A 26,311-nucleotide genomic window follows, 5' to 3' on the forward strand; every position below is an offset into this window, starting at 1 on the left:
GCATGTGGTGGTCCCATTGGTGTGTCGGCAATGTGCGACACGCGTGGCGAGTGCGTACGACCCGCGGAGGAGGGGGCGGATGAAAGACCGCGCGGGAGGAACACAGCCGGCCCCACACGGCTCACGCAGGGTGGTTGCTAACTACCCTTATCTTCTCTCGACAAGTTGTCCCGTCTCATTATCGCCCATTATTAGATTCTACCAATTGGAGCAATCATTGATTCAAATGCAAATTGACGAAATTAATTGTGCGGTACACTACGATATTATAATTGCATGGTGATTCTTTATATAAATTTATCGATAAAAGAAATAAGTAAAAAAGATAATAAGAGAAATAGGTAATTGTAGCAAATTTAAGTATAGTACATGGATTTGTTTTATTTATGTGTCTAAAAGATCTTTAAATTAAAGTACAATGATTTGTACGCATTAAATGTTAAAATTAGGATCATACGCATTAAATGTTAAAATCTTAAGCTACTCTTTCTACATACAACATTTTAATGAAATGCGTTTTTAGTTTTTAATTTGTAAATTCTTATAATAATGGAATTTCTAATTTTGATTGAGATATATATATTTGTTGCAGTGTGTGAATCTTCAGTCATATATTCAACAAATTTGATGAAACCAGCACTGCTCATCTATCTAGAGTGTTATTTAAACAAAGAACGAAGGCGAGCAGATATGATAACGGCGCCATTTCAACAGTTACAGGGTAGAAGCACAGGTTGGTGCGCTGGGTGGTTCTTCTGGCGCGACGCCAGGCGTCCGCCGAATTTAGCACCGCGATGCTGACTAACTCGCGTGGCATTCATTCAATCGTCGACCAAAAAGCCCCGCTGCCTGCATAGTATCTTGCTCTTTGCGCGAAACGCGTGTCCTAAGGCGATTAGAGAAAAAAAAAGAGATCAGGTTCCAATCTTCCTGAGGCTTATTCGAGCTTATCTATGAAATATACAAATTAGAGGACACGAGGAATTGCCTGGACACTGCTTTTCATCAACAGTTTTGTGATACTGATTTCTTCTTGCTTTAAAAAGTTAATTATTATTTTTACTTGCAATTGTTAAACGGTATCAAACATTGAATACTTTATACGACGAATGAATCAGAAATATTATAAATTATATAATATAAATTTTGTCAAACTTTATTCTAAAATAAGAGACTATTTAAAAATATTATTGATTTATATTTAGACAGATAATTATTTCGTTATTTAATTTTAATTTCTTTTATTAATCAAAAGAGAAATCAATTTTTTTTTATACATTTAGTCTAATTTGTGAGACTTGAGAAACGTATAAAATCTCCATTTAAAATTTTATTAATCTATTTATAAGTTATAAATGACGAAGCTTATATACTCGTTTTTCAAGAATATTCGCGATTCAGTGAAAATGTATGATTCACAGTCGACTATTTACCGCTGTTTGATATATTTATTCTATCCCGCGTCATTTCTTCATGCTAAAAAAAGTGCTTGAAATTTTTCAGGACAGAAAAGAAGAGAAGTTGAAGCATTCCGTATATCGACTGTCTACGCGAAGGCGAAATATTTGTGAGCTTTCGGATAAAACGTGTGATTGCAAGAAATCTCTAGATGGGAGTCGCGGAACAGGTGTCTCGGCGGCAGTATCGCAAATCGTCGACGACGATATCGTCGTCGAACGGCCAAAAATAAAGTCACGAGTTCCGAACGCATCGAGCGAGCGAGCAAGAGCATCCTCAACCACTGACGCAATTCGACTGCAGATCATCCATTAACGTAACCGGCACCAATAGTGCTAGGCACCTCGTGGCTTTCTACGCGCTTTATCCGGCGGCGCATCCTACAGGTGCCCAAAGGTATTTCGTCCGCCCACTAGCGCGAATCGCGTATTTTCGGCGCTCTTGGAGCGCTCCCAGATGCGGAGGAGGAGGAAATACGCGACGTCGACGAAAACGATATGCGAGGAAGGAGATCTTGACGGATAAATCGCGACCGCGGTCACGTGCGGTTCTACTGAAAGAATACTCGGTGATGCGAAGAAACGAAATTTATTGGAAAGGCTCGATTGTACCAAGGAATGTCGACGAGTTTCGCTGACGGTCTTCGGAATAACTGCATGGTGATAAATTACATTGAATGATATATGTGTAAGTTTACTAAATCGGGACAAGTTTGTAAGAGGGGAATTTCCAATTTTAGGTAATTTCTCGCCTGAGAAAGATGGATAAGTACGGGGGCGGATATAGTTTTTGCGTCGAGGATACCGAGTCATTAGGAGTGATCCACGGGGGCGGCGAGATCATTTAGGACGAGAAAGCGTGACTGTATCGCGTGTCGTCCCGTAAAGTATCCGGATACGCACGGTTCCTCCTATAAATCAGCGACCTTCTGCACGCCACCCTCTTTTCCTCGTACCGGCGGGCAGCAAGTACTTTCCGCGTGCCGGAAAAAAGGGAAAAGCACGCGAACGCTATTTAAAAGGCTCGTAGACCGGCGGCTTTCCTAGCGGCCGCCGGAGTATGGCACGAAGGCGAGCGCGAGAAGAGAGAAGGAGAGAGGACTTCGACTTCGCCGCTCCTCTCTGGCGGCCTCGGCATGGGGTTGTCGTGCTATTTTCAGGCCCCGCTGGCTCGATGCAGCTGTCGTGGTCTTCGGGTAAACCACCTCTCTTCTATTCCACGGCCATCCTCGAGGCGCGACAAGGTAAGCCGTGGAGATTGGAATCTAGAATCTCGCGACGAGATTCGTCCGTTGGCGAGTTTTTTCTCTAACTCGTTTGTTTCGCAAAGATAGACGTTCGCCAAATTTGCGCTTCTCGGTGATGAGCAAAGTTTAGTGAATTCTTCAACTTTGAAAGAATTTTTTATTATATTCGTATATTAGAGAAGCGAGATGAATTATAATAATAAAAAATTATAGCATAACACTTGCAATAATTCCAAACCTTTTACTATACATTTTTATTATCTTTTTATTGTATACTGTATACATTACTTTTTATTATATTTGTATACCAGAGAAATGATAATTCCAACTTTTTGTCACTATATATATCATGATAAAGTCGAGTTAAAATTCTTCGGAACAATGTAATATTTCTATAAAATATAATCTCGATGCAGTTTTGTGACAAATCGTTTCAAAGTTTCGTAAAGTTGTTACAAACTGGTCCTAACTTGAAAAATATCTTTAATATAAATGCAAATCTTACAACTTTATTTGTAGTTTAAAATTTAATAAATTTATACCAAATAGAATTGCAGCGAGATTACTAAAAATTAAATGTTGGCACCAGATGGCTGGTGAAAAAGTTCTGCACGATCACAAACATTTACGGCAGCACAGACATCACGAAATAATAATCAGAAAGAATTTTCAGAGCTAAACACACTCGTGCGCCTAGAAATTCGCCAATCGGATGAACCTATTAAACTGTCCGGATTCCGAGAATAGCAATACGATGATGAGGACGCGCGCTTCCGCGAAACGGTGCGTCGCGTCGGCGCGGCGGCGGCGCGGCGGGAAAGCGGAATAAAAGTCCGTGGGCCGTCTTCCGCGGAGGAGCGCCCACCGGAGGATGAGGGATGAAGACGAGGCCGAAGATAAGCCGAGGCGAAGATCTGGCCGGGCGCCAAGACGTCAGATTTTCAGCCGTTTACGTGTACTTCCAACTTTTCCGTCTGCGCTTTCCTTCGCCTCCCCTATGCGTCCTCTAGGATCTCTAGGGTGCAATGACACCGGGCGGCGCGGCTTAATGACTATTCTCTATTCACGGGTACGTGAATCATATTATGCGGGAATAGGCGTTGCACACGCGTCTCGATTATATTCCACCGCATTGTTGCTGTTTTTATGCACGTGAGTGAAAGGTGAAGACAAGGCGCCGTGGTAGTCAGATAGATGATTCGATTTTGCCTTAAATCAAGTTTCATATGTGATGAACGCAGAAAGACTTACATGTTTATTGAAAACGCAAACAATGTGAGTAACTTAATACTTAATATAATCAGGCAACTCTGTGAACGAAAATGTATAAAGATTTAATTATAGGGGTACCGCAATCCTAAACAATTTATATTGGTAATTGAAAGAATAAGGATGAAAATTTTATAATTAAGTGTATATATTAGTGAAAGCTGACAATAGACAAATATCTTGGTAATATGGGTCTGAAATATTTAGACATGGCGAAGAAATATAACGGGTTGATACTTTCGATGGATTGTGCGGGGTTTGGAGGGAAAAAAGGTTCGAGGAGTGCCGGTGGCAAAAAACGTCGACCGGAACGACTCTTAATTTAGTTCTGGGTGCAAGAGGTTAACGCTGGGTGGAGACATCCGTGGAAGCGCCTCCCCTTAGGGGAGAGCACCGTAAGACACGTTGGCTCGTGTTCGGAGGAATGTCCTCGAGGATAAAGGGAGACAGTTCCTTCCGGAGACAGCGATCAGCCGCCTGTTTCATCCCCCCTCTCTTCGATCGTGTTGCTATTCTTACACCGCCATCGGTACGAATTCAGCTACTTGCCCTTCGCCTTCGCCTCGGCATTGCTGGAGTGCTCCCCTTCGAAGGGAAGCTGTCCAAATGGTCATTTGATATTGCTCAATAAAATTCTACGCGCTCTGGTTGTCATGCAATATATATTTATACCACGTTGGAAGTATAATGAGTTCTTTTATCACTTGATATTACGTTGTTTTATTTGTTGTGATCATTTATTTTATATCAAATGATTAACATAATCATTATTATTTTTATAATTATTATTCTTATTTCCGTATCATAGTTTAGTATAATATTAAAAAAAGACAAATTAATTATTTTAAATTTATATATTATTATTTTTATATGTTTAAATAAAATCCCTTTATTTTGTATGATTTTCAGAGGTAGATTACAATACTTTGACGTAATTCAAAGGCGAGATCTCTTTTCAAGACACGATTGCACCCTTCCTTTTTATGGGTGTCTATTTATCTATTCATCTCTAAGCTCTGTTCCTGACGCTTCGATCGAAATCGCAGACGCCTCGTTCTCCGGCCAGTGTAGGGTTTCGTCGTGAAACTCGTAAATGAGCCCCCGTGACTCGCGCTTTTGAATGGAAACCGACAGGGCCGACGGTTTTTACGAAAGCTGCCACAGGATGCGGGTGCGCGCAACGGAGAAGGGGTGGCGACGCTCATTTTCGTTCTCTTTGGCGTTTTTTTTCTGACTCGCCTCTCCCTCTCGGTCTTGCGAAGATCGGAGAGAAAAGGGAGAAATACCGCCAGCTGATAGCCAACGTCGCCGCCGCCGCCGCGTCGTTTCTGAAAAGATTTGCCTCTCGCAAAATGCGAGCACGTGCTCGTATGCATGCGCCCTCCGCTTTCGGTTTTGCATGCCTACTTGCCACCTGCGAAGACGGGACTCGTCTCGTAGTGTACCGCGGTCTGACCTGATCGCAATTAATCCTGGCAAAAACAATTTATGAATAATACTCCACTTTTCTACAGCCTCTTTTGTCTCAGGATCGCGTGAATTAATAGACGATCAGAAGAATCTAATTTGTACGAGATTCGTTCTAGAAATTCTTTTAATTATAGAATACCTTTTAATTCAAAGAGAGGCTGCAGGTATCTTGATATCGAAATATTCAAGTAATTTAGGAAACAAAATGCAATAAATCTTTATATTAAAGTTAGGCAATATCGCATGACGTACGGATATCTGAATATTAACTCTCTAAATCTGAATCAGTGACTAGTCACTGATATCACTGTAAAGTATGCCACTGATTCATGAAAAGTGAACGGAAGTCATCAACATTCCCGACATTTCGGAGTAATTAGCTTTGTAGTCACCACTATTATATATCATGCGTAGATTGCTGGCGATCTCTTTTTCTTGACGATATCTAGATCATATTCTCTCTAAATCCGAATCAGTGACTATAGTCAGTTCTCGCTTGTAATATCGGAAACTCGTGATTTTCGCGCAACTAATAAGAGACGACTCGCTAAAGAGATCTTATAGGAAACACTTTTTTAATTCTGCAAAATATCATTTTCCAGAGTTAGAAAAGTAAGGATGAAGCTGCTTCTGCTGTCAAGGCTGTGCATTCGCATACCAGCGTCTTTATTCTCTTTCTTTCATCACTATTGCCCAGGCGGTCTTTATGGAGCGTGGTGGCAGGAAAAGGAAGTGAACTAGACGGTGAACGACTAAGGTCATGGTCTTAAACGACACAGTGACAAATTTGAGCAAGTATCGTCATCAGTTTAACAAATTATTGGTACGTGTACATATATCAGAAAACATAAATTTTCATAGTAGTTGTATTTTGATTAAAAAGAACCGATCAGTCTCTCGAATTTATCTCCTCGTATCTTAAATTCAATTTCTCCTCTATCTTACATCAAACGTCTCTGTCATTTATCATGACGATGAAGAAGACTCTCATCGACCTATTAAATCTCCCCATGATTTTATTCGATACATGTGTCGACAGTTGATCTTCATCACCGGCGGAAACGCTATTGTCTGAGAACATCTCCTTGTCAGATCCGCATCGCTGGAAAAACGGCGAGAGGGGCGGTTAAAGAGACCCCGGAGAGGGTCGCAGATATACAACCGAGTCACCGGTGGCAATAGGCACGCGACCGACACGCGCCCGTTCTCTCCATCTCTCTCTCTCTCTCTCCGTCGTCTCATCTCCGGGCTCGAATTCCCTTTTCCACCGCCTTCCCTTTAACACGCGTGCGTGTACAAGACGTATGCGACCCACGCACGCGATCATCTCGGGGCTTTACGCCCATATGGGATCTCAAAACATCGGTAGCAGCAATAATCGGTAGTTCGTGTTACCAGGACGATTTAATCAAATCTTTTTATAAACCTTAGAGTGTAAAAATTCTTTGTATATACAATGTTTTTTTAAATTAAAATTTAGAAAATACGAATATGCAATTGCAATCTGTTTTTCTTTTGATTCGCTTTAGATTTGTTGGATTTCTTCGCCTTCTTCTGACCCTTTTTCTTACCGTCTGGACCCTGCGCGTTTACCGATGCGATTATTTGATTTTGAAGAAAATGAATAAATTAAAATGTGAACAAGAAAATGAGACAGCGGAGTATGAAGCGTACCTATACGATAAAGGAACTGAGCTGCCGCTTTAGTAGTGTCGTATATACTTCATATTCCATTGCCCCACTTTCTTGTCCACACTTTAATTTATTCATTTTTATCTCAAGATCTTCAATGGAATCTTTATACTTGCTATTTGATTGTATTAATTGAAATTTGATATCTTCTAATTGCCTAATTTTTTTCTTTGCCTTGGTGAGTTTTTGAGTATAATCCTTCTCCATATTTTTAATATAGATTTCATCTCAGTCTTTTCGTTTTTACAATACGCTTCCAATTTTTTTTTTTAATTATCACATTCTTTTTTCACATCCTCAAGCTCTTTCCTTAGTCCTTTTGAGACACGTTATCATTTTCGTGTAAAATTCTCTATATATCGTCTATTGTGGCGGATGAGGCGTTTCCCGAACTTCCGCTATTTTTCATGCTGTGTAAAACAACTCGCGACTCCAAACACTGTGATTTATCAGGCTTATCAAGAAAAATACTTATATCACTGTTATTTAGGTAGAAAGTATTAGTCTGGCTTCTGTCTTCCCTGGCTATCCACAAAGAAGAGCAGAGTAGTTATGAATAACATGATTAAGTAAAAGACATATGCAAATAACAAAACTAGCATATCTGAAGCACACACAATTGTGCAACCGACAAGAATAATTTGACGAATTGTTAATAGTGTGCAAAAATTGACGAGTACTAATGTTATGGCAAGAATGGAAAATTAATTCTGTATTTCTTAATTACTTTGTTTCAGACATAATTTCGAGATATGCCTTGACGCAAATGAGTTTGAAATAATTCGTATAAACATCGCGTGCGTCACGATGTGCTTTGTGTAGCGGTATAATATTAGACACCCGGTGGACGCGCATCTCGTTCGTTGATATCTCGCCGCTATAAGATCCACGGGAATATCACGCTGTATACGTGCGTGCGCGTTTCGGATGCGTGTGCGTGCCCATTCAGAAACTCTTCTTTCTAGTGGCCCATTGAAGAATCCAGCCGCGAGTCGGTGTGCCCGTTAAGCCGTGTTATCTTAATACTTTGAGGACCGAAGGTATAGGATTTGTACCTTGCTACTTTGCCTCGTGTTTTCCGGTACTCATGAAATCCATTTACGAATTAGACAATGTCATATTATGAAGTCTACACAAATTATTTATGTTGGAAGCAGCGTAAATCTAGTTTCACAGATATTTAATCAAAATTGTCTTATTTTATATTTAAATCAAAATTAATTGATGTTGATTAATTAAGAATTCGACCCATACCATTTATATTCGACTTACACGCATTTGCAGAATACGAATTGTTTTTTAATAAATTTAAATGACGTTTGAATGATTATAGGGATGTATCTACACCGCATCACGTGGGACATACTTAGCGATCGAAGCTAGTAAAAGAATGATTAAGGTCGATGAAGACGAAAATGCGATCTGTCGTAACGAGGGAAATCGGACATCTCTAAGTTTAGCTTCTATTTGCATGCGGATCAGGGACGGATTCGAGTTGCCAAGGCGCCATAACATATAAGAATCGATAAATTTTTTTTTAATGGAGAGATTTAAGAAGGTATATAAAATATTCGTCAAGCAGCAAATCGTTTTGTTTTAATCCAACGTGCGAAGCAACATTTACGATTTTTGAAGTTCTCTAAGAAAATATTAAATTTTTAATATTCAAATTTTGAAGGTCATTCTAGATCTACGAATTATTGAGTTTCTTTGAACGTTAAGTCTTTTAATCGTCAATTAGATAATTATGTAAAATACAATAATTTTGATGTAATTGAATTAACGCGTTTAAATTAACCAATTGACGTTAATCCGGCGTTTGGCAAGCCTCTGTAAAAAGTACCGACGTTGCACAAGGATATTCCTTTACTACGATCTAGAAATACTAATTTCGGAATCGCGCCCCACCAATTTATCTCTCGCCTATTGACGAAAGCACAACGTGACAGGAAGCATAGCTCTCGTGACGATTGTCGGTTTCCGGACGATTGCGTTTGCTTGACGATTGTCATAAATCAGATCGCATCTACCAAAAAACAAAACGATTAGGCAACATTAACTAACGATAAAACGAGGGTAGGATGTACTTATAAAAAAAAAAGTATATTTGTACGATAAAGCAAGAATGAGCCAAGATCTAGAAAAGATACATTTATTCCGGAAATAATTTATGAATTTATAATAGAATTTCCACTGGCTTCTATGTTATCAAATTTGATAAGGAAGTAGTTATATGTACATATAGTTAGTTACACATTTTTGTGTAAGTTATGTATGCTACTCTTATATAAAATTGCAAGCGGCACATTCGCCTAATTTTATGCTTCTGACATCGTAATTGAAAACATCTTGCGCAGGTGTGGCCAGCCCTTCATAGAAGTAGCAAATAGAACGATCGCACATCATAGAACGTTATTTAAAAAAAATCTAATTAAGTAGAAGATATGCCAGCAGGCTGGCACTTCAATCCTAAATCGAAATATCGCAATTTTGTACGGGTGCAACGAGTTTAGAGGCGAAGTTTTGGCCGATCACCAACGATTACAAACGATATCTACAGACAACGACGATGATAGCAAGCGCTTGGCATGGTGTGGATCGCGCTTATGTATCGCGACTCGATTTAACTATCGCCGTTTATATTATGTCCGTGTCTACCTGTCGTCGTGCAAGAATCCGTGGATCCGGCCGATGCCAATGATCGAAAAATAGATACGAGCGCAACCTGTTCGAAATAGCCGAAGTGAAACCTATGACACGCAGAGCGCGTGGTTCTTTCAAGCTGCCGTAACATTGCGTCCAAACTTATGGATCGTCAATTAATTTATGATATAATCAATATAAAAAAATATAAAATTTTAATAAAAAGATGGCTCTATATTAACTTTTGAATTTAGGGACTAAGTATTGAAATTAATTGAAATATGTAATATATCCTATTTAGTTATAGAATTGTGTACATTAATTTTAATTTTAAAACTGAAATATTTCAATATTCTTCTAATCTCCCTTTTAATTTTCTTTTTCGCAGGTCAAGAGATCACTCGCGGCCGCGAAGGTGTCTAAGACCAAAAGGAGGAAGGAAATCTAATTATAGAAGTCGTTGTACCGCGTGCTCGGCGGAGAACCATGGAGGGTGTGAGTGCGGGTGCACGAATAAGAATCGGTTGTGCATTGGGCGGTCATAAAATGCAGTCTGCATCCGCTCGACGCAGATGTACTGCGGAACGGGGTTCGTTCCTCCTACGAGGAGTCCGCAAAGGATCTCTCGTTTCGGTGTTAGGCGACCTACCGAGATGTGCCCGGTACAATGAACTAGAATGAAGATCCGCGAAACGCGATTAATCGAACCGCGCGCGAGAGATTCATAGCTCCTCTTTGAACCCTCCGGATATTGCTCGGATGGTTCAGATTAAAGCAGGGATTTGAGTACATTGCGTTTGTTGCAATCTCCATGTATATACATACATTTAGTTTATTTTATTTATATCGAGATATTATAAACATGTGAATGAAAAGAGAAAAATAAGATAGTTTACGAATAAATTATTCATACGTATAAAGAGAGACAGTATAGGAGTACTATACTGTATCTCTGTATACCGTTACTTGTTTATCTAAATGCTTAGTATTAATTTATTCATGATAATGTAAGATAGTGAGAGGGTAGTATTTAAACTGTTTTAAAACAAATCAAACATTTCAAATGGATATCAAAGACGATATTTTCAAGAATTGATTTTTCAATCATGAAATTAATGAAAATGAATTAAGATTAAGTATATTATCTCATGTTTGATGATAATCGGTATTTCATTGAGAACTTTTTAGCATATTAACGCGTTTAGTATGGCATGACTTTGTTCATTACGTCGTTCATTCATTCGGGAGCCATGTGGTTCATCATTATTAACCCGTGCAGTACTTCCTGTCTCGTGCAGTGATAAAAAAGGATTCTAGTACTCCGTGCCGAGTTTTTTATACTGGAAAAGATCACGAGAATAGTTCAAAATCATATATATATGAGCGTGTGTATAAAATATAATAAAAAATTATTTTAGATACATTAAATGCATCTATATATATATAATACAGTTTTGCATTTTGTATGCTTTACGTACTCAAGTTAATTAAAGAATTAAAGAATCAGTGCCGGATAGTCTTAATTTTTTATAATTAATCGCGATATCAAATGCAGATGCGAGCTAAAGAAAATTTTTGCACGAAATTATAGATCTCCCTCTGTAAAGAAACAGAATCTTTCCTTTTCGTTGTTATCATTACACTTTGCAAAGTTTTCTTTCAATTTCGCTAATGTAAGCTTTCGCCGATCGTTCCTGGAGCAAAGTCCGATCGCGCCGTACGTCGACGAGTCCCAGCTGCTAGATCTCGCGCGTGATCAACTCGTGCCGGGCAGGCTGCGATTATTATTGTTTCCCTTTTTCTCTCCTCTCTTTCTCCAACTCCCTATCTCTCTCTCTCTCGCTTTCGAAGTAGCCGAGTGTATGCCCGTGACGTGGCCATGTAAGGGCTAGGCGGGGGTGCCATGTCGGGAGCCGCTAATTTTAGATCGACTCCCGTGCTTCCAGGAGTCGACTCGGCGAATCGGCAGCTGGTGAATTCGACGAGCTGCTGCCTCGCGCGTGCACGTGGGTCCGGTATACAATGCGTGTCGCGCAGCGTCCACCGGTCATCCCCCTTCTCTCGTCTTGGAGAAGGCCGACGTGTCCGATCGTCCTGGTCCAGATGTATCTCGCGATCCCGCTCCCCTCGAGACACGCGGCCACGATCGATCAAAAAAGTCTTGCGTGTCGTGAAGAAGTTGCGTTGAGGCATTGAGTGCCGAATTTCAATGTTTCCTTCTTCTATAAATTAAAATGGTAAATATACATACAAGTATACACATAATAAATATCTATATACGTTTTTATTAGTTCTATATTTTTTAATTTTATTATATTAATGTATATTAATTAAGTTCCTGACTGTGTGCAGCCCGCAGAGTTAGAACACGTCAGCGAGAAGAACCGGAAACGGAGCGGAGACTTTGAAAAGCGTCAGAGAGAGAGAACCGCGGGTAGAAACGCATCCGAGACGCATCCTTTCGCTTCCGACGTGAAAAGGGGAAATGAACGCGTGCACGAACGTTCCTTTGAGCGCGCGAACCGAGGCGGCAGGGGGTAAACGGGAGATCTGGTGGCGGCTGGTGCAGCGGATGTTTGAAGCCGAAGAAAGCGAGGCGGTGGTTCCTGTCGTGGCTTCCCTTGCGCTTCGTCTCCGCTACCGCTGCCTCTCGCGGTCCCTCGCGATCCTCCTTTTCTCGGTCAGCGTAGGAGGCACACCATTTCGGCGGATGTGATGTTTAGGACAAGAACCACCCCGCGACTGACAAAAAGCCCCGGCGCAGTATAAATAGGCGGTGGTTGTTGCCACCGCGGTCGGCGGTCGTAAACTGATATCACGCGCTTTTGACCCACATAACTCGGATTGATTGTTTGTGAAACGACGAGCGATCGGTCTTTTTCCCGGCGTCTTTGAAGAATGGATCCTCGACGGAAGGAAATGAGGATGATCGCGTCAGTCAAGGAATTCGTTGAATGAACTTTAGTCGAATGATCTTTCATTATACATATATACATATATTATTTGCTAAATAAAAAAAAAACAATTAAATCTAGCTATGACATTCCCAAAAGCTTTCAGGATATCGAAAGACACACGTATAATACCAGAATTTTTCCTCTGGAATTTCTCTGGATGCGTAAGAAGAGAAATTAAATCAATATTGTTAAAAGCGCAATCACATGTCCGGATTGCGACGTAGTGCCCGACACGTGGTCTACTGTCTCTTCTGGCTCCTGCTGAGACACCGAGAGACCTCCCGGTGTCGTCCGGCCCGCATGTGCGCGAGCGAGAATCTCTGGTTTTCGAATTGTTTTATCTGTTCGTCGGTCTTATTATCCAAAGCTGAGAATGCGTAAAAGAAATGTCGAGATCGGGCCCAGGGACCAACGCGGGGCTTACACCTCCTCGGTGTCCTCCGCGGGATCGTAGATTCTTTTTGTGGTCGGGGCTACGTGCATCAACTTCGTGGGAGAGGATAAATGAAACCAAACCACTTATTGATACCTATCTTAGTTCGATGCTAACAGATCGTGAAGGAATTGTCTATAAATGGAAATATTGTAATCTATATATAAAGAAGGAAAGAGTATTTTTATATGTATAATATACAATATTTTCTCAAGGAATTTTCTATATAAGTTCGAATTTCTATGTTTTATTTTATAAATTGAAGCGACTAAATGATATATGTAACACACAGGAAACAAATATATTTATTTTAAATTTTTTATTAAGAAATTATATTGCCAATAAATCGATTCAGTATAAATTTTCTACTTTTACATTCAGTCTTTCGTTTCTACAGCTGTAGACAAGGAAATGCTGTCAATGCTGTAACAATTGGCGTTAATGATTTAATGCAAAGGTCGTAAATGTACGATTGGGAATGGCAGAGCGCGCGGTGCGTACTCTCTTACGGAGCCGGGGTATCACCTGCTCGTATTGTTTAACCGAACGAAATGAAACGGCGTCCGGTGCTGGACCAGATTGCGGCCGGCGCGTGCCCGATTCGCGGAAATCCGACACTCTTACTTTTACGACATTCTGCACGGTGCGGGCGTTTAAAAATCTGCCTTGAAAAGTTGCAGCCGTTCCACGGTGCGATGTGGCAAAATCGTGCTTGCGTTTCGATACACACGGATATATGTTTGAGATGTTATCGCATTTTCATTGCCATGTATAAATTCACATGTAAATTCTGATTACTTTTAATTCAATTAATCATAAGTAAAAATTGTTTTACGATTCTACAATTTTGAGGGAGAAAATATAGCTTTTTTTTTCACAGAAGAATAGCGAGAGATATTTTAAAACATGAAGGTTTTGAACAGCATAGTCTTCATGTCGAGAATGTCGTAAAGCCACTTCGGTTTAAAGACTACGTCCAACCGATGCACAAACTGCTGTCCCTCGAATACATACGTGACCTATCAAAAAAGTTATTCGCGTTTACGGAAACGTGTTTAATTTAAAATCTTTAATTTGACACGCGAGGCTATCTATATGTAAAATCTGGCTAGTATCCTAGACTTCGAATCCAAGTTCGTGTAAATGTAATGATATATATATATAGTACGGTATACTTTCATATTTTAAATATTTATATTGTCATTCGAACTATGATAAGGCATGCTAAAAGTGATTTCCGATACTACCCAGATCTCGTTCACGCTGAGCGATGTGCAGTCAACGTGCGCGCAGGAAAGAGAGGGAAAGAGAGTGAGGAAGACAGAAAGAGCAAGGGGAAAGAGCTGAAAATATACATAAACTAACGTCGACTGGAAAGTGCGGCGGCTGCACGCGACTCGCCGCGATGCTGAAGAACACACTGACAGTCACATATGGCTCCGGATATGCCGGTGTCGGTATGCTCCACAGGACTTGATACATGTAGAACTCGGTGGTCCTCTCTCTGTTAAGGCCGATAAACTTTGCGTGGAACATCCAGCTTCTCAGAGCCTGAAGTAGATCGATAAAACACGTATTTCAATTTCCCTTCCCTTGGCGCGATCGATCTTTTTTTTCAATTGTACCGATAATTGGTTCCATCTGAGCATCTCCTCTTTCACACATCGCAGGCCGTTTCGCGCATTGATATTTCCACACGTAGGCCATTTGGTGTAGTTGAGCGAGGACTGATGATTCTAACAGTTAAGAGCAATCGATACAAGTAATTATTTACGAGCAAGCAATATAGATAATCGTTACATGTATGTACATATGAGATACCGTTTCAATATGTACGAAAATGTATGAGAATTATTCAGATACACCGTAATTGGCAGATAAGAAGCTTAACGAACCATGACATCGACAATTTTTATTGCGGCGGTAACTGCGGAATCGACGAATCTTCTCACGAAACGCGTCACATCTTGACAAGATTCAACCTGATGCTCTTCCGCAGGCCGTGCATTATACACCGACCGCCTCTTTCGCATAAACATGCTGATTAATCCTACAAAAGATTGCGTGCGAATTTCAAAACGTCATCCTCGAAAGATTTCGATGATTTATTTCGCCAAATTTACAATCGATAACGATTCGTTGCGTTCTTCGCATAAAAAAGAAAAAAAAACGGAACGACGGATCTAAGAACTTTTTCTCGTGATATATGTATATACATACATTTACCTACCGTCGTGTATACAAGACATCTACATACGTATGTACGACAATTAAATATGTATATATGTGCCGACTTATACGAGAACGATTCGTAATACTATATACTATATATGATTAAAGCTTATATTAACAATCGTTTTTCGAGTGATTAGAGTCATGCTGATTGCGCGCGGCCTTTGGCGCCGGTTCCAATCCTGTCACGGCCGCCAGTACTTCGAACAGACTTTCCATCAGTCTGCCAAATATTTCTGACATCTCTTCATCCTTCCTTGTTACCACGAATATGTCTGAAATTGATATGCAAAATATATGTCAATATATATATTTCATCTATTGCTATGTTTAAAAGTGTAAATCACGCAAATATTCCAAGAATTAACGATAGTGACATCGTACAGCCAATAAAAAAGATTGAGATAATGTGTAACTGTATTTAAGTATTATTGATTATCTATTAAACTCACCCGATCTCTCTTGACCTATGTATTTGCAGTACATATTGACGGCAGTTGTTACGTCGTCGTCATCGTGAAAGGGGTCTCCGGGCCATTGTGCCCTGTGCAGTCTCACGGCTTCGAGCGCTGGACACCATCGTGCATTTCTTAGAAGTTCGGCGATTCTGGCGACTTCTTCCACGGCTCCAGAACCCGGAAGAGGACTAGGACTGGGTGTCGGAGTCGGTGTCCCTCGTTCGCTCTCGGTGCTTTCTTCGAGCGCTCTGCTTAATGCTATCTTCATATTCGCGATCTCAATAGATAGATCTTGCAAAGGAATCTGTACGTTTCTAGCGGTGTTCATTAGCGCCCCTAGCATTTTGTTCGACGCTTCGATCAACAGAAGTAGCTGGAAGTGCAGTTTGTACAGCGCTCTGCCTAGGTCCAACAGCATCTCCTCGACGCCCGCTTCCGTGGTGTGACTCCCGCCTGAAGCCTGAAGCTTAACGGTTGCTTTAGCTGCCTCCAAGCACTGAAAGGAAAACAAATATTATAGCGTCTTGTCTCAACAGTCGTTGTCGAGTATCTCGACAAAACTTACTTCCGTAGCATGATCTTTCCTATCGAGAAATGTTTCCAGATGTTCCTGTATCTCCAGCATTCCAAAGCGCAACGTCTCGTTTAGCCGCTGATTCGCGAATATGGCTACCGAGAACCACACCAGAGGCGGTTCGGCTTTCGAACTAAGTAGCTCAGCATGAGCAGATAAATGGCAACCCAAGTGAGCTGAAGCCGAGCTGCCATTACAAAGCAAAGCACTTGCTTCGCGTGTGAGACCAACAGATTTACTGCTCACATCCTATGAAACACAACAATTTCATTAGGAAAAGTGACAATCCATTGATCTTTTGTAAAATTCAACAGGATTTATTTTTTAATAAAATAAATTATATATATTTTTTAAAGCAATATTTACCCTCAAGATCTTGCTCAGCAATTGGAAGAAGCTCAAAGTATTGTACGGAGCTTGAGTAATGAGACTTTGAATTTGCTGCCTCCAGATCTCTTCGGCATCGTCTCGTACGACCTGTCGGAAGGGCATCAACGCGGATAGGTTGGGTGACGCGTTGCAGGGCGTCACATCTCCGAGATCTCCCGCACTCGAACCGCTATAGGCGAAAGATTTGAAATGAAACGATTAATATACGCGTTTCCAGAGGTTTTTATACAGAAACTTACGATGTGTCAGACCTTGTGGATGAGTCGTGACGCGTGCGACTAGGTATCAACGAGAGAGAAGACGGCGGGAACATTCCTGGGATGCTGTTCGCCTCCTGCCCCGTTCCGGATCCACCTGGTACTTCGTCCAAGGGTGATTCTGATCCTGCTTCGTCGTCCGATGATTCTTCGGCGACACCGCGCTGCGTACATTCCAAATTTTATTAATACAAGTTTTTTAGGGACGGCAAAAAATATAAATTACGTGTGGTAAAACTAATTTTTCATTTTTCACATATTTACCCGCGTTGTGTGTTTGCTGGATGACGGCGTTTTCTCACTTAAACTTTCCTCGAACTGTCGCAAACTGGGTTCTCGTTCCTCTCCCTCGCTAAGAGGACGACGTCGAACTCCCCAGTTAAAGTTGTCCGTACTCTCACCCTATAAAGTTTAACAGAAAAAAAATGGAATTAGCATTCTCTATTTAGAAGGCAAAACATCGTGGGCTTACCTCGACGCTTTCGCTCTCATATTCAAGGAAATCGAAGTCCTTAAATACACCGAACTGCTCGTCGTCTCGTCTGGATCCTCCGCTCAAATCGTTATTCGCCCCGGAAACCTCTTCCGTGGAAGAAGCCATAGATGACTGTCTTTCCATCAAGTCCGAACTTTGACTGAATATGACCTGAATTTAAAAAAAACGTGATTAATAATGTAAAAAAAAAATATATATGTAAACGCAAAGAAATTTGTGAGGGATTAGAAGCAAATATACATAAGTGACAAATTCATGAATATAAAGTCAATAACTACGGCATCTCGTATTTTTTTGGATAGACAAAAATTATGATACTAAATAGTACTCAATATTATGGAATTCACTTATATTTCGCTGCTTCTTAATTAAATCTCTCGATTGGGAATTGCCTTCAATATGTCTTAATTCCGACTGACTATGTGAATTTGCTTAAAATATTCAATTGTGCATACACGTATTATACAATTACTAATTATATATACAGAGTGCTCTGGAGCTATCGCAATTTCCTTCAGAACCTAATAAATTAATTGTAATTATATTAATATTAAAGAATAATAACTTTAATATTATAAATCAAACTCTAATAACGTGTCAAATTTGTAAATGCTGAAAGATAAATAACAATGTAATGCTCTATTATCAAGTTTTCAAAAAATTAATGCAATAATGTAATGGAGTCGCCTGCATATAACTATGTATATATTAATATAGAACAATGATTGTTTCACATCAAAAAATTACAGAATCTATGCATCCTACAACCGGAAAGAATACGTAAAAATATTACCTATTATACATTTATACAGATAATTTCATATATAATACAATAGACGACAAAGCGTAGAAAGATAATAGATTTCAGATAGCTGTGCTGTAAAATTATACTACTACCGCTTTATAACATCTTGTACAAACGTTTTATTACACCTGCAACAATGTGCGAGTGAAAATACTTTTATAAAGCTGACTGAAGCGTGGAAATACGACTCACAGAACATTGCAATTAATTACAAGTACTTGCGTTAATGCGAATTACAGCGGGTGTGCAGATTGCATTTATAATTAACCCTTTACCTTGCTATACAATGTCATTGAACTAATGTGCTCATCCTAAAAAGGGGTACATAATGAATCAGTTGATTTTTGTAAGATGTACAGGATGATTCTTAATTATATATCAACACTTCAGGCGGTGACTCCAAGCCCCAAAAATGTCAGATGATCATTAGTCGTTTAGATTTTATTTTCTAAAGTTGTAATAAATTAAAAATGCTCGAAAAACGTGCCCGCCTTCCGCTGTGAAGCATGCTACGGCATGTTCCGATGTGACCAGATGTTTACTAATTATATATACATACATACATATGTATATATCACACAATTACATTATTTTATTTTAGATAACGCTTTAAAATATCTATATTTATGTAAATTTATCTCTTAAGAAAGAAATTTACAAAATATAAATATTTTAAGATATAATTTAAAATAAAATAATGTATAATTGTATATAAATATACGTAACTATATTATTTGCAGAGGATAAACCATAGGATAAGGATATGTTTACACTACTCGAATTAATAATTGAAAAACGTACCGATGGGCTCTTCGGTAAACCGACTCTTTGTCCACATGTCGTCAAGAGATTTACCAAGCATTCCCTGACTCGGCCCTATTGAAAAAAAAATTGATTTTACATCATAAATGCATAATTTATACACGATATTACATTAAACATTCCACACATAAGTTTTATCAATTTAATAACTATACCTGCGACATCCATGGTCTCTTCCATCCGGCAATTGCGCTACTATCCGCCGGCGATAGAGATAATGAACAGCGTGGAGAACCAATCGATTTTTCTTCAGTACCTTGACGTATCAGCCAACGTCTACCGATCACTGGTGTTTGAGACAGATCAAACGTGAAGTCCATTGTTCTTCCTATTCATAAAAATAAAATCGTCAAAAGTATTACAAATATTAAAAGATATGATTAATTAAAATTGTGTGTATCTATGTTTCTACATGACAATAATAAAACACAATGTTTACTACATTTTATAAAATATTTTAGCTGAAAAAGCTTCCAGATACATATCTTAAAATCCAAATAATCGTGGGAGCATAAATGTGTGTACATATTTAAGATAACATAATATAATTTGAAGTATGTTGAACTTAGAAAAATAATTTTATTTTAGGGAAAGATTATCTATCACTATTGTTATTCTTATCGCAACCTGTTGTGTTGTGCGATAAATAATCCGTGCCATGCATGCATGCCGCGTTGCAAAGAAAGAAAACATAAAAGATAATATACATCCAGGGAGAATAAATACGCATTAATTAATTCATTCACGGAGATGTCAATTTACCCGGTAGTTCTTTCTTGGTAAATATCTCCGTGTCGGTGAAGCTAGGATGCGGTGATGATAGCGAAGAATCCCAGGATGAACCGTGCATCGAGGTCGGCGGCGCAACGAGTGTCGACGATCTTGTTACTACAAGCTTTAAAATTTTCAACGCTTCTTTCCATTGAGTGCCCTGAAACAGCTTGTTTATTAGATAAACAAAATTATAGTCAATTGCACATACATACTCCTGTGATCATCGAATTATAATGTTTGATTATGAAATTAATTAAATACTTGGATACTTTACCTCGACGTATTTAGAGATCACTCTCAACAGTTCGGTATTGATCGGTTGCGCAGCTGGAGACGCCAGATCCACGTAATGCAACATGCAATGTATAATACTGAGTACCGGCAACGCTACATTGCTTGGACCTTTCTCCAGTACTTCCACGAGGAAAGCAAGCATGTTGAAACTAAGATGAGCGTAAGAATCGTAAAGATATTTCACTACGCATTTAGTCCACTGGAAGCTTTCCTTGCTGAAAGTACGCCGACTGTACAATGTCATGACTGTACCAAGGTTCTCCAATTTTTTCCCCTTTTCTGCGCTTACCTGCAAGAGAAATTTGAAAAAAGACGCCAATGAATAAGCGCAAAACATAAATTGGCAATTGCATGTAATGCTTTTTATTTGTCGACGTAGAAAAAAGTAAATATATGAAAAGCGCCTTACTTGCGCAATGTTTTCGGCGCTTCTGATGCAGAGTTCGTTGGCGTCTTCATAATTCAACAGCATATAAGGCAGCAAGGATACAACATTCATCGGAAATGCGAGGCTTTGCGTGGGGTCGACCACTGGCAGATCTAGCAGAGGCGTAAATTGAGACAGCAGCGTAACAACTGGTTCGTATGTATTCGGACTGGTGCATCCTTTCAATAGTAGCGCATGAACACCAGGAAACGAGGACCACCGCAATTGCTGTTGCAATTTCTCAACCTTGTCCCGGGCGTCTGGTCGATCCAGCGGTAGCCTGTGCAGCACGCGACTGAGTAGCCGCAGTGCCAGAAGAAACTCGTGCTCGTAATCCGATTCCAGCAAGGATACAGATAGCCAGAACAGTTGCGCTAGTATTGTCATCTTATCGTCCTGCGTGGCGGAGTCACCCAGTAATTTCAAGGACTGCGCTGATCTTGATCTGGACAGATTCGAGTTAGGATACTTGTTACCGCCAGTTCTGTTCTCCAGTTCTGCGAACAAAAATGTTTATTTTAAAAATCGGTGAATTAAAATTGAAATTTAATTTGTATACAGACAAAAAGCTTGTATTGAGTATTACAAGAAGTGTTGATTATAATAGTGACCTTTTATATCGTTAGTCGCGGAATTCCCACCGCTGGACCTCTTCATACAGTAACTAACCGAGTAGCTAGTGCTTCTCGTATGTCCGCCTTGATTCAAATGAGAGAACATGTGTGGCCCAGCTGGATATCCATTTCCGCCTCCTGGACTGCGCTTCCCCCCGATTACAATTCCCGATACGGGATCCTTGTTGTTCAAATTAGGCGTCGATTTGAAGATTTCTTTCATGAAATCCAGCGGTCTAAAGTCGGACTCGAGCGAATCGACAGCTGCTTCCAACGTTAGCAACAACTCCGTTACATATCCCTGATAAAAATAATAATAATAATAATATAATCATATAAAAAATACGGGATGCCAATCAACTTGAAATTCCTTTTATAATTATTATCTACTGCATTGTTTTAAAAAAAAGCAATTATATCAACAAGAAAACTGTCGGTACCTGCATGTCTTCGCCTTGCTCGGCAACTGTCTCCACCAGCCTAGATAAGATATCAGACAGCATCCTAGACGTTATGGGAACGCGCAGTGCTCGAAAAACTTGTAACGATCTCCCTGCGTAGTGTCTGGACGAGCAGGAGAGGCCTAATTGCAGCGCCGTTTGCGCCCATCTCTGGCTGACTAACGCGTGGGGCAAGGAGTCTCTAAAGACACGTAATACGTGCCGCAATAATATTGTGAGTTGCTCGGCGCTACGCACCCACCATACTTTGGCAGTCATATCCTCGTAATTCCACAGTGGTTGATTTGTTCTGTCATGGAAGATAATATTCAATTAGAAATTTTATTCTCCCGAACATGTAGTTTATGTGCATATACCTGGAAGCTAAGAAATTGATCAGGGACTTAATAACGTCTTGTATCGGCATATTAGGACCCGGCTGAGGACCGGTCCAATTATGTGTGTCCTCCGGCGTTACAATAACAGGCGGTACCGCGTTCGTCGCCGTCCCGCTCGAGGCCGGCCAGCTATTGCACACCGCTGGTTCTGCAAAATCGTTTTTTATCTCTATAACATTTTTTATAAGCACAAAGTAAAAATTAATTTGTATAGTACATCCGGATATTTTACCGTAGTGAGAATTTCCATAATCTTTACTATCATCCGTCTGATTCGAATGGTTCATCGACATCGGCGGGGTTGACGTCGAATTCGACAAAGACGAGTGAGTGGGTGTACCGTCTGCAACTGAGGAAGACGGTAACGGTGGGGGAGGAGGCGGCGGCGGGGGTGGTGGAGGTGCCGTCTGAGACGCTGAGGACTCGGGGGGCATAGGTGGTGGCGGCGGCGGCGGAGGAGGTGGCGGAGGCGGCGGCGAAGAGGGTGGAGGTGGCGACGACGATGGTGGTGGTGTCGTCGGCGGTGGGACTGCGGGAGGACCGTACAGATAACTGTCGAACTCCGGATCCATCTCCGTGAAATTGTGTTCCAGCACTGGGAGAGTCGGGGTGGACAAACCCAATCCCAATTGTTCCGTCTTCGAGGCAAGCAGCACGCGCGCCACGCCCAGGTGATCGCGATGATCGCCGAGCACGACCAGCAAGTTCAGCAGCAAGCAACGGCAGTGGTCTCGCACTAACGGCCTTGAATGATCCAGACCGAGAAAGACTATATGGAGCATTAAGGGGACGTGTATAGCCCAATCAAGCTGGATTCCGTCGATAACGACGTCGGTGAGCAGCATCACGGCGATGTTACATCTGAGGAATTACAGCAACATCGGGTTATTAACGCGCGTTATTGAGACAAAGCTAATGGAATACCGTAGCTTGCAATCGTACCTGTGAAATCCGCTTATCGGCTGAGAACTATCGGGCAGATATTCAGTCAGAGGAGCGAAGTACCCGCCGTATTCCGGCATCGGCAAGGGATGCGGTTGAGGAATATCGAACTTCTCGTCGACGCACGGCATCTTTCCGTTCACCCCAACGGGCCCGTTACGAGCGACGTAACACGACTCGTCGGTAGTTAACTAAAAAAAATAATTAATTACTTTCGTATTGAACTGTCCTGTTAAGATACATTACATGCTCTCTCTCGAGCTTTCATGTATTTTTATTCGTCGTCTTGTCGTTGAGAGCAGCAAAACCTTTCAATCATATAAATTTATGAACTTTTTACGATAATAAATCAAGTTCCAATAGAGTAACGTACCTCGGCTTCCGTCGTGGGAGTTGATAGATCATCTGGAAGAACTGGCGGACCGCTCGCAGTCCTCGTCTTTTCTGCCCTTGGAGTTTGAAACCCCGCGAGTGCTCGGAGAGCGGTATCGGATTTCGAGCTGCGGAAGAAGAATTCGAGTGTCTTTTGAGATTAATTTTTTTTGCGATACCATAAAGTAATCATTTCACGAAATTAGTTATGCTTCAACATTCCTTTCGTAAAAAAATAAAGAGATTTCACTATAAAACCATGGAATCTCAACTTAAGTAATGTATTTCAATAAACATCTCTCACCCGGTTTTGACGGGATCTTCGCCAGAGTGCCTTTTCGTATGAATGGTGCCTTTTTCAACGCCGAGATCACGGGGAGGATTTGCAGGATCGGCGGCGGGCGCGTCGCTATGCGACGAGGCTTTTCTCATGCTGGTAAGCCGATAGAAGGGCGGCGTTTCCGTTCGCTCGATCAAGCAATTCAGGGTCTCAACCGTCTCCAATTCCGTCATCATTTCGTCGACAAGACGATCCGGACGAGCCCGCGCCAGATACAATACCACACGCTTTGCCTAGTGATTAAATACTGTTATCACCTTGTCGTTCGCAAATAAACCCATTCTAAAAATCTCACTCACGTATGGTAGCAACTCCTGAGGTGCCATTCCCGAGACGATAATCAAATAGCGGATTATAACTTTGAGATTGTTCGGCCAACAACCACACAGAGTCGCCCAAAGCTCTTCCGTCTCTTTAGGATGCTCGTCCGAGAACTTCGCTGTGATGTAGAAGAGATTATTGAGCACCATCTCTGTCGCTTCTGCACTGCCCCAGCCTTCTCTGCGCGTTCCTCCACGTGTCACATCGCTCGTGTAATACTGTGAATACATAAATTAATTAAGAAATACTGCGGAAATGCAAAAGCGTATTTTTTATGAATTCCCGGGAAAATAAAACTATTTCAACAAAATACATGTTGCAAAAGTGGGCACAGCATAAAATTCCATAATTATCCTAAAATACTATTTTTCCTTTTTTATAATATAGAAAATATCATATTTTAAAACAGTTTATTTAAAAAAAGAGAACATACCCACAAAATTGGCAAATATTAAAGTAGATCTTATCAATCAGCTGAGAGATTAAAAGTAGCTGCGTTAACGGAAAAATATTAGTTCGTTAACTTTGATTATCCTACGCTTACAAAATAAAAGGGAATAACAAGCTAACGATCATTCAGCACATCACGACGTCGTTATTACTGACAATTGTAAAAGTATCGAAAGAAAGGCGCGGATATCGGAAAATCGATTACAGTACTGTTTGCATGCCAAGCACAAAAGCTCTCGATATAACTACTTGAATTACAACTCTCTCGTTTCGTCCATCTAGCCATCGGGGTGATCAAGATTATTACCATCATCGATAATTGAGCAGCATCGTTGGAGGACAAACGCAATGGGCGTTATGCCCTTTCTCCATTAAATGGATGATCTTCTCGACCGTCTGACATATTACTCCAACTGATCATCTCAATTACGACGCTCGCAATCAAACTGATCAAGAGAGCCCTTACGATCACTAACGATAGGGAAAATTATCAAAAGAAGATATCTCAGACGTCGGGTATCGATCACGGTGCTTCTCGCATACAAAGCGGCGGCTTTAACACCCGATCTCTCTCTACAATAAGAGGACTACAATCTCTTCGATTATCATTAGATAATAGCGTGATACGGGGAAAATGATCTTGATACATCAACTTATGATTTCTACAGTTCTCGCATGAATTCTAATCAGATCATCTAATATTAGAGCTATGTCCTTCATCATTAATGGGATTAAGTAAATCATTACGACAGCCGTATGAAAATTGGAAATTGGCATCGATCTTTCTACTTGTGCCAAAAATTTCACCACGTATTTCTGTCGAAGTTATTTGCATATATTTTTGATAAAGTCTCATGTCGCGTCTTTTCTGGGAATTCTTTATCTCTAAGAGAATTTGACCAAATATTGCATCGATACTCATATTTATACGAAATACTGTTGTACATTTTTACAATGCATTAATATCGCATTTTTCCCGGAAAATACATTGTATATATTCTACTGCATATTGATATTCGTATCAAAATTCCACAGCATCTGTTTCATCACTCAATACTCTCCGCAAAAGAATCAACTACGCTCGCCACATTTTATCATTGAGTTTTCGCGTTGCACGTGCAATTACTCGCGATTGCTATATTGATGCATTTGCAAGTCCATTGAAATCGATACACAGTTCCAGTATTGCATTCTCCGGGAGCTCTGCTTGGTACTTGTTTCAATAAACGCTTGAGTCCATTCACGTTTGCATCCATTCACGTCCAATTTTCCCGAATTACAAAGGAATACCAGCGTGATCCCAAATATGTGGAATTATTCACCCCGAAAATCAAGCACACCAATCGTCAGATAAAAATCGTTGACCGTGTCTAGAATGATGGAACCATTATTTTTATATAAAATCGATGAGAGTGTCTCCGAGAATGAAAACAATGTGTTTCTTTTGCGCGTGCAAAGAACAAGTACTGAAATTTTCAATTTTCAAGATAAAATTTTAAGCTTCTATTCAAAGGTAGATTATTCACAATTTTCAAAGCTAATCAATGAAGATCAAATATATCACAAGAACGTATAGCTCGTTTGTTTCGCACAAACGATGAGATGAATTCTGAGAAATTTTGCAAAATTATATATGCAACTTTTTCCTGGGAAATAGATCACGATCACGATTCAAAGTGATCCCGTTAACGATCCAGATCACACGGGGGGCGTAGCTCAGATGGTAGAGCGCTCGCT

At 40.4% G+C, this 26,311-nt stretch overlaps 2 protein-coding genes and 2 long non-coding RNA genes across 4 annotated transcripts; 2 read left to right on the forward strand and 2 right to left on the reverse strand.

The window, feature by feature from the left end:
• The first annotated feature begins 1,784 nt into the window (after positions 1 to 1,784).
• Positions 1,785 to 3,462, forward strand: LOC112468364. Its single transcript, XR_003042381.1, has 3 exons — positions 1,785 to 2,117; positions 2,198 to 2,701; positions 3,378 to 3,462. It is a non-coding gene; the product is annotated as an uncharacterized LOC112468364 (long non-coding RNA).
• An 8,227-nt stretch (positions 3,463 to 11,689) lies between these two features.
• On the forward strand, positions 11,690 to 12,808 carry LOC112468365. The gene is made up of 2 exons (XR_003042382.1): positions 11,690 to 12,015; positions 12,131 to 12,808. It is a non-coding gene; the product is annotated as an uncharacterized LOC112468365 (long non-coding RNA).
• A 736-nt stretch (positions 12,809 to 13,544) lies between these two features.
• Positions 13,545 to 15,046, reverse strand: LOC112468363 (A-kinase anchor protein 14-like). Its single transcript, XM_025037496.1, has 3 exons — positions 14,794 to 15,046; positions 14,534 to 14,719; positions 13,545 to 14,187 (listed from the first exon to the last, which is right to left on the reverse strand). Exons 1-3 carry the CDS (start codon positions 14,815 to 14,817, stop codon positions 14,068 to 14,070), a joined length of 330 nt encoding a protein of 109 aa, XP_024893264.1. The 5' UTR covers positions 14,818 to 15,046; the 3' UTR covers positions 13,545 to 14,067.
• A 208-nt stretch (positions 15,047 to 15,254) lies between these two features.
• On the reverse strand, positions 15,255 to 24,230 carry LOC112468361 (protein furry-like). The gene is made up of 20 exons (XM_025037495.1): positions 24,103 to 24,230; positions 23,768 to 24,036; positions 23,465 to 23,591; positions 23,092 to 23,282; positions 22,382 to 23,010; positions 22,129 to 22,297; positions 21,752 to 22,061; positions 21,309 to 21,612; positions 20,680 to 21,194; positions 20,251 to 20,559; positions 19,965 to 20,133; positions 19,358 to 19,530; positions 19,182 to 19,256; positions 17,552 to 17,725; positions 17,344 to 17,481; positions 17,062 to 17,243; positions 16,799 to 16,991; positions 16,424 to 16,681; positions 15,853 to 16,354; positions 15,255 to 15,675 (listed from the first exon to the last, which is right to left on the reverse strand). Exons 1-20 carry the CDS (start codon positions 24,127 to 24,129, stop codon positions 15,515 to 15,517), a joined length of 4,875 nt encoding a protein of 1,624 aa, XP_024893263.1. The 5' UTR covers positions 24,130 to 24,230; the 3' UTR covers positions 15,255 to 15,514.
• Positions 24,231 to 26,311: the final 2,081 nt, after the last annotated feature.

The sequence above is a fragment of the Temnothorax curvispinosus genome, unplaced genomic scaffold (assembly GCF_003070985.1).
Source record: "Temnothorax curvispinosus isolate PA1 unplaced genomic scaffold, ASM307098v1 QBEX01018409.1, whole genome shotgun sequence".
In the NCBI taxonomy this organism is placed as follows: Eukaryota; Metazoa; Arthropoda; class Insecta; order Hymenoptera; family Formicidae; genus Temnothorax; species Temnothorax curvispinosus.